The sequence below is a fragment of the Atractosteus spatula genome, chromosome 19, assembly GCF_055471065.1.
Source record: "Atractosteus spatula isolate fAtrSpa1 chromosome 19, fAtrSpa1.hap1, whole genome shotgun sequence".
NCBI lineage: Eukaryota > Metazoa > Chordata > Actinopteri > Semionotiformes > Lepisosteidae > Atractosteus > Atractosteus spatula.
Genome location: NC_142724.1, coordinates 7,437,246 through 7,455,569, shown reverse-complemented (window position 1 = coordinate 7,455,569; position 18,324 = coordinate 7,437,246). Strand labels below are relative to the sequence as shown.

The following is an 18,324-nucleotide window of genomic DNA, read 5'->3' as shown; positions in this document are numbered from 1 at the left end:
ACAAGGCTGTGCATATATATAGCTTTAAAGAAGCAAATCTGGTCATCTGTTTTCTATTGGTGATGATCACAGACAGCCAATAACAAAGAAATCTACCCTGTTACTTGTCTTTTGACATGCTGGTGATGACCATAACTGTCCAGGTTCATGAGAAACTGGACACTTTACATTTAACATGAATAGAGGGTAGGAAATTAAATCAATGGTATAAAAACCTCTCAAAACATAGCAAAATGTGCAATGGCAATAGACTAATGTTTTCCCTGCAAACCTCAATGTAGTTGCTTCTGTGTATAATGAATACACCTATGTGTATATAACTCATGATAGGTTTCCTTCTTGCTAGAAATACAAATCTGTTCTGGAATTTACCAGTTTCAATCTTTTGTGAAGTAGGGAGAGCCTGATATATCTTACACATACCTACATACATTTTCCAATAATGGCTATTGTCAGAAGAGACATTGGATTAGACCTCTGGGAATTGTGAAAGAATTTAAAACTCATTTTAACTGCCAAAATGTAACAGCGGAAAAAAAATATACAGGTAACAAAGATACTTATATAGCACATCAGACTGCCATATACAGTAAGATGCATCTTTTCTGATTTGTGCCTCAGCTCTCAAAAAAGTCACTAGCTGCCAATGCCGCTGGAAAATAAAAATATATAAACTCACCCAGGTTTAGGTTAAGGATGCTCCCAGTTGTAGAAGTCCTCTCCTGTTTGGTAGTGACAGGTGTTGAAGATTGAGGAGAGAAAGGCTTAGGGCTCTCAGTCACACTGCCCGCATGCCCAGTCTTTGCAGATGCTGGAGATGCTGAGGAAGAGAGAAATAACATAAATATAATTACGACATTGACCATATCCAAGTTCCAAAGACAAGAGTGAAAGAACCAATCAACAAACCTCTCTAAACACTATTTAAAATATAAATAACATACGTGCCCAATTAGAGACAGCAGCGAGATCACCCTGCAGCTCTCAACTGGCTACCTGCTGAAGCTCAGCAGGGTTGAGCCTGGTCAGTACCTGGATGGGAGACTTCCTGGAAAGCTATGGTTACTGCTGGAAGTGGTGTTAGCGGGACCAGCGTGGGGCACCCACCCTGCAGTCTCTGTGGGTCCTAATGCTCTGGTACAGTGGCAGGGACACTATACGGTAGTGGGCGCTGTCTTTCGGATGAGATGTTAAACCCAGGTCCTGACTCTCAGTGGTCATTAAAGATACCTGGGCGTTTCTCGATAAGAGTAGGGAGTTATCCCAGTGTCTGAGTCAAATTCCCCCCCTCTGCCTTTACTGTGGCTCCAAATTGTCCCTATTGGCTTGCACTTGCCCTGCGATGGACTGGCGCCCCGTCCAGGGTGTACCCTGCCTTGCGCTTGTTGCTCGCCGGGTAGGCTCCAGCTTCCCGCGACATGTATGGTACTGTATAAAGCAGTTTGGCACATAACATGACATGTGCACAATTAACTGCCAATATAAAGCTTGCGTTTTCTTTGCGCATTATTATAGTGAATGTGAATGTGGCTTTTTTACTAAAAAAAATCCATTCTTTTTTATTTAAACTCACTGAAAGTAATACTACACATTGTACAAGCCTGTGAATTAATTACACCTCACACACTGAAATTCCATCTCAAACACCCTGAGTGCATCTCAGCATTTGAACGTTAAAACTATATTTAGTCTCAAGTAACTTGGATTGTTAGTTTAATATAAAGCTCAGTGATGTACAACACTAAAATCTACTTTAATATCCCATCCTATTCCTGGCCACCACTGCCTGTACAAGCTAGGCGCTTGAGAGAATTGACTGACTAGAGGGAATTCATTCCCCAAATACAGAGAAACTGAAATGAAAACAAAAGTACACATCTGTATATTGGTATAGCTGATTAGTTTTTTTTATTCATTTTAAGTCTAGTATTTGAGGCAGGTTTTATAGACCATTTTTAATAGCCTGAAAACCTTTTTATTGTAGTGTACAGTATGTGGGCTTTTATTAACTTTAAATAAGTCCATTATAGAAAATACTGAATACAATACAGGTAATTTGCTAACTAAGGTTAGTGGAAGCTCAGCATAGCATTTTAATCCCATATCAGACAAGCTTATGTCTTAACACAAATGAGCATTAAAATTGATACCATTGTGCAAAATAAAGGCGGTCTCTTAGATCACACATCTTCCAGTCAAGACTGCTCCAGCAGGCTGATGTACCTGTGTAGTCCATGGACTCCTCCCCAGCGCTGTAGTGACTAGTGGGGGCTTTAAGGCTCTTCTCCGAGGTGTCCTGCTCGATATCGGACCCCGTGTGCACTGAGGAGTTGGTGCTCATTGGAGAGCGCGGCATCTCAGTCAGAGAGATCCTCCTCCCCGTACCTCCTGAGAGCATGGTCTTGCCCAGGATGATTTTAGGAGACGCTGTCATGTCAAAATTGAACTTGATTTTTTCTTGCTTCTCAGGCTTGACCGTCCCTGCGCTGGGGTTCGAGGGATCCAGCAACATTTGAAACTGGTTGTTGGGAGTGTATGGTGTCCTGAAGGGAGCATAGTTAAAAACGCCAAACTTCTTCCTGATGTTTTCCACGTAGATCTCCATCTCCTGCATGGCACTGTTAAAGATGCTTTTAGTCTTTTTCACAGAAAAAGGAATTTCTTTGGACATGAGGTAGCAATTATTTATTGGGACCCAGGCCCTGAAAAATTAAAGAATACATTACACCCATGACCAGCAAGAAAACACATTCTGACAAATCTGCAGCTTTTAAAAAATCACTTTATTGTCAGACAGTTGATAATTAATATGTCACAATAATATATTTAAAACATTTTTGTAATAGAATTTTTGTAATATAGGATTACAGGGTCATATTTCATCATCAACATGTTTTAATAACATGCACTGCGCTTTTTCCAATCTGAAAACTCTGAACTTTTTAAGAATAATAAAAATATTAATAAGAATATTAGAAATGTCTTACCTATCATGCTGCCCAAAAAATCGGGCATCAACCTGTCCATCTTTATCTCGCAGAGCTTTAGCTGGCCAAAATGGAAATCCTTTCAGTTTCGCCCACACAAGAGGGTGAGGATTACTCTATTCAGATTTTAAAAAGAAAAATGGTTATGATAAATAGACATAATCACATGTTTTAAGATATGGAAAGGTATCAGCTGCTGGAAAAAAGAAAACATTTTTTTGCCGATTCCCAGCAGAAAATGAAAAAAGAAAAGTGAAAACTTACGCAAGGTTCACAAAACCAGTTTTCCCTCTTTTGGCAAGCTGACAGATAACATTCTGGACAAACCTCTATTTCATTCATCTGCAGGAGTGAATGATATAAAGCATTAGGACATAAGATGATTTTAGAGAGAAAATGTAGTCATAGATTAAAACATAAATGACAAACTTTTTTTTTCTAAACAAATCTTTTTGCTTGGCAAGAATGTATAATGGTACTCACTTCATGTTCACAAATTTTTACAATGACTTTAGCTGTTGCTGTCAACTTGTGATTACCTGAAAAAAAAATCTGTTATTAAGCACCTTTATACCAAATGGTCAATATTTTACAAAGGTTGTGATAAAAATATGATCTATTTAAAACTACAATTACTTCATATACTGTATTCCTGTCAAGAAAGAAGGTTTTGTAATTTTTTATGAATTACACCTAGTTTTTACTTAAAGGAAATGCAAATAAGGCCTGATAATATATAACATACCTCCATTGTAGATTATGCAGTTGTGCAAAATCCATTTTACATCAGCAAGAAAAGCTTCTGTACAACCATACATTTTCTTCTTGATATTCTGAAGAGAAAAAACCCAAAGAAATCTAAATAAGATACTGGGACTGTAAAAAATAGAAACCACAACACAGGCTAGAGTTCTGGTTTTAAATGTGTTCCTTATATTTGTAAATCTCAATTTTATAAGAAAGGTGAGAAACTGTTAGTTTCATAACCAACTACCTTTTCTAATGTGCAGAGGTCCATCGGATGAAATATATATTCAGCGTAATCTGGATGTTGTTCTAGAGATACAGGCTTCTGAAATGGCTCTGTCTGTTAAACAACAAAAATGAGAAGACTAATTGGTCCAATATGATCAAAAACGGAGCTTATCCACATGAGGTTCTCCAGACAGACTGTGTAAGTTTTGAACACTCCAGTTATTATAAGGGATATGGTAAATATTGCTTTTTTACCCAATTAATAGGTTTTCTCTGGTGGGCTGCAGCATGTGGTGAAAGATTCGAGCGTGGCTGATCCTGAAAGAGAGCAAGGAGAGCTTTTCCTCACCAGAAAACAGCTTCGCTCAGCTGTCTGGACAACTGGAATTATTTAAAATGATATGTCAATGGTCTTGAAAGTATCTCGTAATACATCCGTGACCAGGCTGCCTGAACGTGAGGTGACTGTCCTGCAACTTACAAAACAAATGGAACAGAAGGAAGCTCTTCCTTTTGTGGATTTATATTTTAATGCAGGACTCCAATAAAAATGTGATTAAGAAGCCTGAAAATATGCACTTCCTTCTTTCTTCTTTGTCATTGACATGTAACAGCAGTCACGCCCTTCCTCACTGCCAATTGCTAGCGATTTAGGATGGGCTTTTTACAGCCAAACATGTTTACTAGTAATCTCTATAAATAACCCTGCACTGGATATTATTGCTTGAATAAACACCCCAGAATGAAGAAGTCTGATCTGGAGGTCCAGGTTTGGCAGAAAAGATATTTTGTTGTAACACTTCTTTGAAAATAAAATCTTTTAGATATACAGGTTTTATGCTTCAGAGGTCAAAGGCTTATTGTGATATGTACAGTAAGTGTACTGCAAAATATTTAAGAACTGTTAATGTGTAAATAAAAGATCCAACAATTTAATTTTTTTTGCAACAGCTGGCACGATGATCTAGTTTTGGGGAAATCTGTAGTTATGAAAAGCTGCATTTTTTTATGTTTTTACACAAGCTGAGGAATTGGGAGTTAGCCATATAAATTACTGTGCTTTTTAAGAGAAATAAATCATGTAATTTGGAAAGCACTTATTTCATTAGCGTTTCATGAGATTATCAAAGACACTGTTTCAGATGTATTTTTCTGTTTACAAAAACAGATTCTGTATTCATTCATGCTGGTATTTCTTCAGATAGAAACATCTTTCATTTCCCTTTGTGAATGCCGTGGATACTCTACAGTAAAGAATTAGGAAGAATCTTCTATGAAAGAAAAACTAAAACCACAGTAAAAAATATTATGTCCAACAGTAGAAGGATAACTTTAACTTACCCCTGGTTGTTTCATTTTCTGAAGTGCAAACTTTAGCAGATAAGACAGCTGGTCTATTGTTAGCATTGTCATTGCTTTGCTTTGAGTTTCTATGCATTCTGCCACTGTTATTTTCTGAAAGACAAAAAGGAATGCAGTTCTGTAACACCTTTTGAATAACAGAAAATTCAATCAAATAAAAAAACAGTACAAAAACTTTATTTAATACTTAAATTTTGAACCACTACTCTTCATTATTTACTAGAAAAATGCCCAATGGAGAATCAGCAACACATAAAAAATAATTAAGAAGAAAACTGTCTTGATGATTATTACATTATGCTGGCTTTTTAAAAAGATTGTTGTTTGGTCAACAATCAGTTAACCAGAAAACTACTTTTAAACTTGTTTATATAAGAAGTCACATCCGTTAGCAAGAAGAATGTATTATGAAGAAGACACAAATAAAGTCAGGCTCAAATCCACTATCTGGCCAAAGCCTCCACCAACTACAATGTCTGAAAGCAGCAAGAACACCATGAACAAGACATGGCTTGTATGCCACAAGGTTCGGAAATATCTGCAGCCCAGTCCCATCCTAGCCATTCCCATTCCTTGAGCACAACTGCCTTTGGCAGATGAGAGCGATTGTGTTGGGACCGAACTGTGCAATCCACAGCTTCTCAGCCTGATTGGGATCTGGGAGTGGTTCTGACCATAGGGAAGATGAAGGAAGATGAAGGCCATCTGCCTCATACACTACCAAAACCGTCTTGACATATAGAGAATTTAAAAATTTGATTGAGGGTAACTACTCTTTGGGCAAGCAAATGAAGGTGAGCACACTGAAGTGTATCAATTCCCAGTCTGTTTCAAGGCCTTCTTTGGTGAAAATGTTAGAGAACCACGAGTACCTCACATTCTGGACAGAACCAGTCCCCCTCGGGCTCCGCTGTCAGTTTCAGACACTTTGCATGGTAGACCCGTGGGCAAAGCTCACAGCAGAGGACCTGGCCCTCTCGGTGGCACACCCAGCAATAGAAGTCATTCCGTCCATCCTGTGGTACAACATCAACAGGGTCTGTGGTGAGTGGCTGCTTCATATAGTAAAAGGGACCATGTCTTAGTTCTGACTGAAATGCAGGCAAGAGAAACAGGTTTTTCAAAACACAAGAGATCAAAGTGTAGTACAACAAGCAAATTCATACAGCATTTAATGTTAAATGGTGGATGCCAAGAACAAACTTTTGTGTTAGATCAATAGATCTTCATACTACTTTACAGACATGTTTAATTAGAAACACGGCATTAAGCAACACAAATCTTGTTTGAATTAAAAACTAAAAAGTACTAGCTAGAATGTTACATTTTGACTGGAATTTTAAAGTTTGTTTTGGCACACCACATGTAGCATCACTATTTTGCATGAAACAAGCCCTTCTTTACATTAAGCATAGATACACAGGTAATTTACTTCACAGCATTGTTATACATGAATAAATAATGCATGTTTAGAAATGGTGTTATAAATGACAGGCTGTACAATTTAACGGTCAGGATGGCTGTATACTTTAAACAGTACAAGGCTGTTTTAACAATGACAATCAGCGAAAAAGGCTACTTTATTCATAGCCCACAGGCAAAAGCACACAAGTCTCATTCATGCAAAATAGGATGCTTACAAAAACTTAAAAACAAACATATCTCAATATTTTTACCAAAAACTTTAACATACTAAACATACTAACAAGTATTGATAACAGTGAAATTAATTTAAATTTAGCCCTGTGCCATTACACTACATTGTGATCTGTGTTCATCTTATGACATAAGTAGCAAAGGATGTTAGTAAGTTCATTTGCTATCCAGAAATTACTGGGTGAAAATAATGAAATTAATAAAATATTAACCAACAAACAGTTCAGTTTATACATACTGTATATCAGAAAACTTTAATAACACATATGAACACATTTATCACTTATGAGTTCAAATGTATTAACTATACATAACTTTGCCAATATCAACATGGCAGGTGGAGTACAAAATTCATAAAATGTACAACCAAATATAGATCTTAAAATGCAAAACAGACTGCAACAAGTGTCTTGTTTGACAGTCAGGAATAAAATACATTCAAACAATTTTAAACAAATCTTTCTGATGATGGTAAAAAAGATGTGTATTATACCTGTTCCTTGTTGTTACTGTTCACTAAGCCAGGTTTCTTTTTCTTTTTAATTGGGCTTGGTGATGTGTCAGTGGGGGAATGACCATTGGAAGAATGTGGCGGACTAGGAAGCTTTCGTTTCTGTGCTGCTCGCTCTGCAGACCCAGGATCTGAAACTACAAAGCAACCCAAAGTCAGAGAAGACTACAAGAAAACAAGCCCTTTTTTTCAATTTAATGAAAAAAAAAAAAACTCTCAAACTGGACAAAATGAGTCGTTTCTGTTTCCTGGTGTTCACCACATAAATCTTTGTATAGAGTAGAGTGACGTCTGCCTTGTATTAGTTGTGAAAAATGGCCATATAAAATGCACAAGCTTGAGAAATGCAAATGGCTCAGTACAGGAATTATGTTACACTCAACTGAAAACTGTAACTGAGTTCTTTCTCTACAATATTTACATGAACTCTTTCATTTAACTTACATGTAAATTACTTGCAGATGCCTCCTATTTAAAATAACTTACTCCACTGTACGTACTTCAGCAGCCATGTTGCCTCTTAACAACAGAGAGGAATTCTGCCACGGTAATATCACTGTATAAACAGAAGCACTGAAGAACATACAAGTCTAAATAAAAACATTTAAGTGTAATTATTAAAGAATTTATCACCCAGTTATTTCTACCAACTCTCATTTTAAACATTGGTTCATTGTGGAAAAGCAGTATGCCAGATACTGAGCCATGCCTACTCCAGGCATTTTGAGAGTTTTTGATAACACTTAATTTCAAAAAGGATTGTATTTTTAAAATGCACAATTCGGTGGTGTTGCGTCTATCATCTCTCCAATTATTTTAATTTAAGGGAAGGACACTGCACAGTGATCAACATGAATGTTACACTATAGCCAATTCCACTGGGAAATAAAAATGCTATATTAACATGGAACTAAAATGATAGACATACACAACATTGTGTGTGCTGTGCCTTTTTAATAAGTTTGTTGGTCAAGCAAAGAACTGAAAAGAAACTCTCCAGGACCACCTGTTCATAGCACAGCCTCAGTTATTCCTGAGGTTTTCCATGCCTGTGCATATTTGTGTGGTTTTGTTATTCGTTAATGACACTACTGTTTTAAAGCAGCATTGAAGACCCAAATTAGAAATATTTTATTATTTGAATAATTAAAAATTAAAAAGAAAATGTTTGAAATCAGGTATCCGACATTTTTTGTTTCACGCTCATCAAGCCAGAAGTATTATGGAGTTTTACATTCATATACTCTGATATTCCCAGTATGAAAAGCCTTCTCACCTTTAGATCGTGTTGCGATGTCCATCCCCTCTACCACATCCGGCTCTGTTTTTATTTCTTCTTCAGCCAAACTACAAGGGCAAAAAAAAGGGAAAACAATGTCACATCACACTTTCGGGTTTCCCCAATGTTCCTACAGCATTTGTGACCCTAAATGGACTGGCTTCATGTACTGACTGTGCTTATAACTTGCATATTCTCAAAGGGGATCAGTCGTCACTGACTTACACTGCGCCAGTAACAATTCTTTTTACCTGCTGCTGAATTTCTTTAAGAGCATTGGCAGTTGTGCTGCAAAAAATCTATTGAGATGTACACAAAGATGAACAATAGCGGTCAAGCTTCCTTTCTTGCCTAGCCAAATTAGCATGTATCTGGCTTGATCTTAAGGTTCGTTTTTTAATGTTTATTTTCTAATCAGTGCCACAAGAGACTATCTCCATAGCTACCAGTAGCAGTTGTTCCAGCTCATAGATAGATACATAAATACATCAATAAAACCATAATGGAGCAAAGCCACTCACAATAATTGAGGACATAAGAGACATAGCAGTTGAAAACACCACAGATGAGCAACTGGTAAATTTTTAAAGTTGTGATTTTAACCATTTTATGTACATGAAATATATATATATGGAATTAAAATCTCGTCTTGTTTAACTTTAACAAAAGTAAATGTTTACAGTTAAATCCTAGATCCTGATCAGCTTTAAGAATTTCTTTTTTACATTGCTTATTACAGTCTAAAAACAGTTCCCAAGAGAAACCTGCAATTAAATGATTCCGACAAGTTGCGTGGCAACAAACAAAACTCTTGATATCACACTTTTTGTAGTTAAGAATCTAACACAAATGAAATTGGCAGTCTGCATAACATCAGAAATAGTGTCAATATACTGTATATGGATATAATTGGACATATTTAAAGTAGTAATGCAACTGAAACCCCATACAAATGTTCCACAATCAACAAATGTAAACAAACAGGGAAGGATGAATCTTTAACAGCATAATTTAAGCATTTGGTATTTTGTAATCTAGTGATCTGGTAAGTCCTTCAGCATAATAATCAAATCTCAAGCGAGATGAACTCCCAAAGCATTTCACATGGGATAAGAGTTTAAGTGCAGCATTAGTTTGTTGTGTGTGTTTAAGGAAATACAAATGTCTTTCACACTCAATTGTTGAAGCTAGAAGTACCATAATTCATTTACAACACAAAATCCAATTGATTTTGGCCTAAAAACACTTCCTCGATAAAAAAAAATATAAATTAAATCTTCTGAATAGCAATTTTTGTTTCACAAATAAAGTTGCATTAAGCTTGTAAAAACAATGCTTTGTTTATGACAAGATTCCAGTCTTAAGTAGCACTGCTTCGGAATTACAGTGAACCGATCTGTGGTATGAAGGGCAATTCATTCATCCAGAAGCCAAAATGCCCAAATCCTCACTGTTGTAGCTGCCGGTTTTCCTAGGTAACACAAAAAGAAGCCCTTCACAGTCTACAAAGACCAGATAATGATAGAGACCAAACTGAGCAAATTCATCTTCTTGGCTTCTTCAACTAAGATTTAACATACAGTCTAGAAGATTAATAAGGATTAAGATATAAAATAAACTCCCATATATAGAATATATCAATTAAAACAAATATCTATGGCTCTCACTATGTTTTCTTCCACAACAAAACTTTGTTTTAAAATTAAACAATGTATGCATAAAAATACTTTTCTTTTATTTAGACCTCTGACTTTGTTTTACCCACTGTGATTCTGCAAGAAGAAAATCATCCTTCACTTTAAGCCACTTGCTGTGTACAAAAAAATGTAATGTATTTCTAAAAACCTTCAACATTAAGGACCACTTCTTTCCTACTAGTGTAATAAAGCATTTTCTGGGAAGCACAAAGTAGAGCAATTTCACAAACCACTGCATTAGTTAGTGTTTCCCTGGTAACACGTTACCATGGAGACTGTTCCACATTTTTGGAATGGAATCCAAACAACAATAAGCTAATCTAAGTTTCTTCCAAGAAAATATTTATTCAAATAGGAAGTTTCTAAAACAGGTCTTTAAAACACTTTCACAACACAAGAGAAACAAAAATATTTTAATAAAGCCATGCCTTACATTCTGAAACTAAACATCCTCCTCATATTTTGAAAGATGACAATCAAATTTAACAAAATGTTCTATTAGGCTATCTAGTACTTTTGGCATTTACATCCAGTGATAAAATAACACAAAATACCCAGAACTAAGATGGAAAAGCTAAAATGCTTTAGAACACTTAAAAAAAACTTAGTCATAATGCACATTTTACAATTAACACTTTAAAAAACAGCTATAAACTTGCTGCTTTCTGATTAATGGCCTTGTTAAGACCTTTAGAGGCATATGTATATTTTTCACAACACGGTTAAAAAATATCATAATGCGAAGTACGGTAGGAATCTTCATGTGATTCCGAGAGGCCTTAAAAAAAAATCTTGAGTGAGTCACTACAGGCCCTCACTGTTCAAAACTAACACAAAATATTAATAACTGAACTGTTTAAGAGAAAAATGCAATTCGGTAAATGGATTAAAGAGCACATCTGTGTTCAGTAACTGTATGCAGATAAGTGCATCTGAATGAGTCGCATGTCTCGCTACAGTCTCTATATGCAGTAACAGCAACAGCCACAGACTTGAATTAAGATGCTGATGTTTCTGTAAAGATATATTGCCACTGTGCTGATACAAAAATTGGTATTTAACATCAATAACATCTGTCCTGCAGCTTTGAACAAGACTGGACGTACCCTACCCGACAGAGACAAAAAGATTCCCAACACATCAGATTCCCAGCACATGGGATGTCACTGCCCTTTTCCCTTCCCATGACACAGCATGCATTCCTGGGACTTCCCATTTTGGAATGTTTGCAAACGACCTACAGAGCTAGGACACAAAAAGTGCAGATCTTTGACACGTTAAAAAAACCAAGAACAAAAGACTGCATAGTTTATTTAGATGGGAAAACTCAGCTCTGTCACAGACAAAGAAATGTTAAAACTCCAAATGGGATTCAATTAAACTTTAGTGGATCTTCAGGTCATATACATTTGTTGATGCATCACCAGGTACCCTCTCAAAGTGAACCAAGAGGGTTGCTTCCTGCTACTATGGGAGATGATGACAACAAACAACAATAAAGATAAATGGAAAAAAAAACAGCCGTGCCTTTGACTCTTTGTTGCATTCTTACATTGCCAAAATCCATCATATTTGAGGTAAGGAATTACAAAGTGAACTTCAATGTATAAGAAATCAGTGTCTGTGTCTGCCACATACCCTGAGTTACTCATTTCATAAGAACTAAAATATTTTTTACAACAATACTATCTTTTTTTGTTATATTTCAATGCAGAAAAGTGACACATAGTAGCATACCTTGTCTTATGCACAGAATATACAAGAAAATTCTTCTGCTTGGCTTTAATTTGGCTGGTTGGGATGAAACAAAGATGGTTGCAGAATTTTCCAGAAGGGCCTTGCTCTCCCTGCTGCTATACTGCAATTGTCAATCTTTAACCTAGGCTGTGGCTGCGATTGGTTTGAGTGTTACATGGAGGAGTGTGATTGGGCTGCTGCACTGTGGAGCAGAGCCTGCTACTACCTTGTCTCTTAGACATTTTGCTGCAATGCAGAGATTTTTATAAAATAAAAACAGAATCATTCCATGCAAAGTTTCCCATATGTATTTCTTTATCCAGCCACACAAATCTGTATGTACAAAGGGAAAAGAAATCCGCTTATGCCATTTGATTTCTGTTATATTCAAAACCTTGTTTATACAAAACTAAAATATTATGGTGTCCCTTCTATCCCTCTAAAACTGCTTATACCTTCTGAACACAAATATCACAGTATCCCACTGGCTCTGTATTGATGAGACTTAGAAGAATAGGAAAAAAATTAGAAGCCTTCTGAAACTAAATAGCTGGTGTGTGACAGCACAAAGAAAACATTGTAAGCTGTTAGACTTTAAAAGGAAATCAGCGTATTGACATTAATAATTTACAGTGTGAGCTCACACAAGTTTGGACACAGTACTTCAAACTAAATCAGAAATGAAACCTACTGTACATTCAATAAGACAATTAAACAGTGAAGTTCACAGTTAAACAGTGAAGATTAGAAATCCAAATTAAAAAAAAAATACACAGCGTACAGTACATGTACACGTCCTATTTATATGCAGAAGCACACACATTTATGTGTATATATTATCCATCAATGTTGTGACTTATGCAAATACAACACATACAGATATGTATGATCTTTCCATACGTACACATATATTCCACACATTGAATGATTAAAAGCCTGTAGAGAAATTAATTAAGGTTTAAAAGGAACCATATATAATGAATTACCTAACTGAAAAATACATTATATATTTTTTAAAAAGTATACTTTTAAAAATGTTAAGTATTGGATTGCAATCTTTCCAAAAACAGCCTCTCTTTCTTAAAGCTGCATGACAATAGTAATTAAGCACAGACTTAAAAACTCTTAGTCAAATCACGCTTACAGCCTTCTGTCCTCACAGTGCATATCTATTTACATATACTGTACAACCTCCATATTTACACATTCAATAAGGAATAAAAAAAGAGTTTTTAAAACACTAACCTTAGTTGGACTTAACACTATAGTACGTGTCACATAAACTTGTAAGAATACTAGGATCTGTTTCCAGGATTTTGCCCTAAATTCAAATTCATAAACCTGTTGCAAAAAATTAAATGATGGCAAAAAAAAAGCTTTAAATAAAGAAAGGTTCTGCACTGCTAATCAATAATAACAAGTTACAACAGCGTGAACCTCTCCTGCTTGAGAAATAAAAAGGTTAGGCTGTGCAGAACAGAACCTGAGCATGCAGACTGAAAAAAACATCTTTTTCACTTTTGGAGTTTCACTTTTAATTTTGCATTAAAAAGAGATCACCTATCAATGAGTAACGACAGGTATACACAGGAGAGCAAAAGCAACCAAACTCTCAGATGTGCACTGCAGTGGGTTGTCTCAAAATGATCTTTCATATGTTTACTGTTAAAAACATCATGCTTTCAACAGATCCTTACATTTTAAAGCAACTCATAGCTCAGCTGCTGTCAACAGGACTGCTGCTTAAAATGATAATAGCCACGAGAACAGCAAGCTGTCAACTTCTGCATAACTTCAGGCCACTTATTGAGATTGCACTTCTTAATTTGTGGCTCTCATCAAATAAAAAAAAACAATTAGCCACCTTCCACCCATCAATCAAATTCATATTACCTAATTACACTTTGTAAGATATGTGCATTAGTAAAGCAGACTGAAGATTTCAATACAAGGCAAAGCACTGACAGGAGAGGGCTGTAATACAATGCTCCTTGCAGTTCCTCAAGTCCTGTTCTGTAAAATTAGTTGAAAGCCATGTTTTTCAGTCGTTTGCAGGAACAAAAAGCTGTGCACACTCTCTCCATTACCTTACACCAAAATGTAAACCTGTGTGCTACTCTGTAAGCCATTTGCTTCCCAGGGGAGCCCTGCTGTGCTGTTGTAGCTACATCTGTTTCTTAGCTTCCATTTTATCTGAGGCTGACATGTGACACAGGCAAACAATGATGCAGGCAATCTGCTTACAAAGAGATCCCTCACAATCAGAAAAGACTAAATCAACAGAAAGAAAATGTTACATATATTTCTGTCTTGCAAAAAGGATTTGCCATGGTCATCTCTGCAATGGAGACTGGCTAAGTAACCATGTGACCACAGCCAGCAAGAGAAACTGCTTTTGCTTCTGCCTGGTTCCAGTGCTGTGGTGTGTGATTTGCAGGCTTCTCTCTCAAAGAACAATATTCTGGTATTAGATAAACAGTACATTAAGGAAAAAGTAAGAAAATCAGGCTTACCTCTGTGGATGCATGGCTAACACAGTGTTATGTCAATACTTATAAAACATGGAGGACAGTCTCAGTTCTTAGACAGAAAGGGCTTGGCACTTCAGCTTGATGATCAGACTGCCAGATAGAAGCTAGACCCTGAATGGCCTCTTTTCACTACCGGGATGTAAAGCGGCAGCGGATTGGCTGAAACATTTCCTGAGTAATTATCTTTGTTCAGCTCAAGCAGGCAGGAGCAGCTCTGTGGACAAAAAGAAGAGCCAGATCTAGGCCCAAATCACAAAATACACACTTTAAAACATTCCTGCAAACAAATGAACACATACAACGTTCTAAAATCATTACCAATCACTGCATCCTACATTGGCCGAGTTGTATTTTACTGTATTTTCCAAAATATTTCCCCCAAACATGAAAACTAGGAGCAGTCTGACTCGTCCTCCCTGTTGCAGAGAGAAAGGCCTTTGTCTAAGAAATCCCTCCCTTTTATTTTAACAATCCACAGAAAATGTAAGTTCCCAAATGCAAAAGTACACGAATGAAGAGTAAGAATTAATGGTGACAGCCGCCTGTAGAAGGTCTGTCTTAAGCCCATCTGTAAATCTACCAGGCCTCTAGAAATATTACATTTATAAGATTCTTAAGAACAAAATAGTCAACTGGCCAACTACACAATTATTTGTGTGTATATATATATATCTCTCTCTTTCCTACATATATGCAGAAATATTAGATATAAACACATGCAGACAATATACAGTGAATGTAAATATTATATTTTAAAGGTATATTTCTAATATTACACAACATCTCACAAAATGTTTGTATTGCAAATTCAGTTAATTCCCATTAGATTCCACAAATTTACTATTTTCTCTAGATCTTGGTCTATTTACAATCTCTAAGAAAAAGACTTTACAGTTTGATTGTGCATCACTAATCAAATACTGTATTAGATTTAATCCAGAAATAAAAAATAGATTTGTATACAAGCACTAAACGTCTACCAAAATGAACTGTTTTCTATATGAAAAATATTGTTTTGTTTTCAGAATTCCGGTTTTCCAACAGAAAATTATAATTTAAATATAGTACTGTCATGGTTGTTTTATGTCAGGAGAAAAGGCTGACATTACCTCAATCAAAGCGGAACTGTGTGTACTGTTTTTTCCTATTTTCCCCATGAAATATATGTACTGTGCTACAAAAAGTAGCCAATGTCCTCTAGCCGGGTCACAAACTCTGATTAACAGCAACAGCAATTATTTTTTTTACATGTGATTCACAAATTTCTATTAATTGGTTATTGGGGTATTGTTGCATTTGTGAAACAACAGTTTTTAAAAGTAAATACAAAATAACCTTTAATATAAATAATATATAATAAGCTTTTTATACATAAATTAAACACAAACATGCCATATATTTTCATTGTCTGTGATTTCAAACTGTACATCTATAACAAATTGTATTTTAGTCCGGAACGGCATAATATTTCTTACATTTCAGGCCGTACTGCTATAGTTTTGCATGATAATAAAAGTTAATTTATATTGCAAGAACAAGGATTTCTACCAATCACAAAGATAAAACAATCATATAAAAAAATTTTCATAATAGATTTAAAAGCACCCAACATATAGATATACATTGGCTACTACTTACAATTTTTGTGAGATTCAGGTGTCAAAAGGCTTAATGTATTGGCCTCACTCACTTTCCTTTAATGGAGTATCAAAAATTGACTTTGTACTAATTACTGAAGAACACTTAACAGCCTGCAATTATATGTTTTGACACCTGCACATGTTGAACACCTTCTAATACTGCTATACACCTGCATTATAATTTTACAATTAATTTGTAGAAGAAACATTATTTTTGCAGGAAATACTATTTACTGGGCAGCTTTGTGCCATTTTTCTGTGATCCTAAATGTAATAGTGACACCTTGAGGCAAATTCCAGTATAGATAAATAGGCTGCACTCTCACATCCTACACTAATCATGTTGTGTTCTTTCATGCCTTGGCACATTAGACTTGCATATACATAGAATTAAAGGGTCAGATGATAAACAACCAGAACCTTAGAGTGGTCATTTACATTTACACCTTTTCCACCACATAGCTCAGTTACTATTCTGAATACTTCATCACCATACCATCACTGCACAAAATTACTTTTATAGACTGCAGTTTATAAATGTGTTCTATGTGCATAGGCTGCCCAACTGTTGATTAACCACACTTGGATACACAGCGTTTAAAAATGTCTCCTCCAGTCCTGGCACTGAAACAAAGTGGAGACAAATGGCTGTCAAAAATCTCATATTTTTGTGAGCGCAATACAGTATTTGTGTTGAGGCCTTCAAAGTGCACACACCACATCTCTTTGAGAATCGTAAGCCTTCATCGGCCTCGGGAGTGCTGAAACTTCTTTTTCTAGACAAGCTGGAAGATGATTTATAGTAAGATGCTGTCCTCACAATGGATATTTTTAAGGGAGCTCTTATCTCTTTAAGGTGACATCCTCTTAGGCCCAGCCCTCACTGCCATGATGTTTAAAACACACAGGCACTGGTGACTTGATTTTGCTTCTGAAGCTTTTGCAACTTCCCTGAATTAATTGTTCTGTATTTTAAATATAAAACATGTCTGTATTTACAGTTCTATGCACTGGCTTCTGTAGCCACTGGCTTTTGAATTCAGCGGCACTCAAGAATTGCACTAGGCAACATGGCAGTAATTAACCAAAATATGTCAATATAATTGCTTATCATTGCATGTAATGTTTATGCATGTAAACAATTGCATACAGTTGATAGTACTTATACATTAAGTGTATAAGTGTCCAAGTGAACAGGCTCATTTAATTTTTTTTTAAGTTACCACTCAGCCTGACCTCTTTATACCTTTATATCTAAAGAATTTGATCACAAAATGGAATTCTAGTTACATTCCAACGAGACTCTTCACACCTTCACTTGTAAGCAGCTTGCAAACGCTTTAACAGGAAGGTTCTGTACATACCCACAACCCTTCGGTAGCTGTAAGTGTAACTAGATCTAAGGAAACGGTAATCGCACGGGATTTTTAATGCTCCTCTGAAGTGAGTAACCAAACCTTAGTTGCATTGCGCCCCGTGTAATGTTTTCTTTGGTCCCGATACAAAATCTCTCCAAAAATGTAAAGTATTCTAGACTATCAGTGCAGCCCTTTGTTTCTTTTCATGAAACGGCTTTACTAACCTTTGGTGAAGAAATCGGTGTTATCCCAGTCCTGCTTGTACAATGCTTTAAAAAACTTGTGTGTATGGATTATGTGCCTCCTAAGCATTCAGAACCCCCATCGGCCACTCTCATTCTAAAAAAAAACCCTTCTTTTTCTGTACCCTAAAACTGCAAGGTTTAATTCTCATGAACGCGTTCTTATTGGAGAAGACAGCAGTCGATCTTGTGAAAGGGAAATAAAGCGCTTCAGCACGCTGTGACAACACGACGACGACTCAAGGCAGAGAGCTTTGACGTAGCGGAGATGGAGGCCTTGACGGTTTTCTGCCCTGCCCGTCGGGTTCACCGAGCGCGGGTGACGATTGGCGGACGCCTCAGCCGCTCA

The 18,324-nt window shown here is 36.2% G+C and overlaps 1 protein-coding gene across 4 annotated transcripts in view; it reads right to left on the bottom strand.

The window, feature by feature from the left end:
• The window catches only part of zmynd8 (zinc finger, MYND-type containing 8), a 28,615-nt gene extending 10,532 nt beyond the window's left edge, over window positions 1–18,083 (bottom strand). The window contains exons 1-14 of one of the 4 annotated variants that reach the window (XM_088937470.1): window positions 17,958–18,035; window positions 14,718–14,949; window positions 8,768–8,838; window positions 7,474–7,628; window positions 6,197–6,415; window positions 5,304–5,417; window positions 4,218–4,280; window positions 3,982–4,074; window positions 3,733–3,820; window positions 3,471–3,526; window positions 3,252–3,329; window positions 2,988–3,103; window positions 2,224–2,702; window positions 680–820 (exon numbers count right to left, since the gene is read on the bottom strand). In XM_088937470.1, the coding sequence (XP_088793596.1) occupies window positions 680–820; window positions 2,224–2,702; window positions 2,988–3,103; window positions 3,252–3,329; window positions 3,471–3,526; window positions 3,733–3,820; window positions 3,982–4,074; window positions 4,218–4,280; window positions 5,304–5,417; window positions 6,197–6,415; window positions 7,474–7,628; window positions 8,768–8,838; window positions 14,718–14,731 (1,687 nt within the window). In that variant the 5' untranslated portion in view covers window positions 14,732–14,949; window positions 17,958–18,035. Of the gene's footprint in view, window positions 1–679; window positions 821–2,223; window positions 2,703–2,987; window positions 3,104–3,251; window positions 3,330–3,470; window positions 3,527–3,732; window positions 3,821–3,981; window positions 4,075–4,217; window positions 4,281–5,303; window positions 5,418–6,196; window positions 6,416–7,473; window positions 7,629–8,767; window positions 8,839–14,717; window positions 14,950–17,957 lie in introns of all 4 variants that reach the window. The other 3 variants (XM_088937472.1, XM_088937471.1, XM_088937473.1) reach the window with 3 other exon arrangements.
• Between the last annotated feature and the right edge of the window lie 241 nt (window positions 18,084–18,324).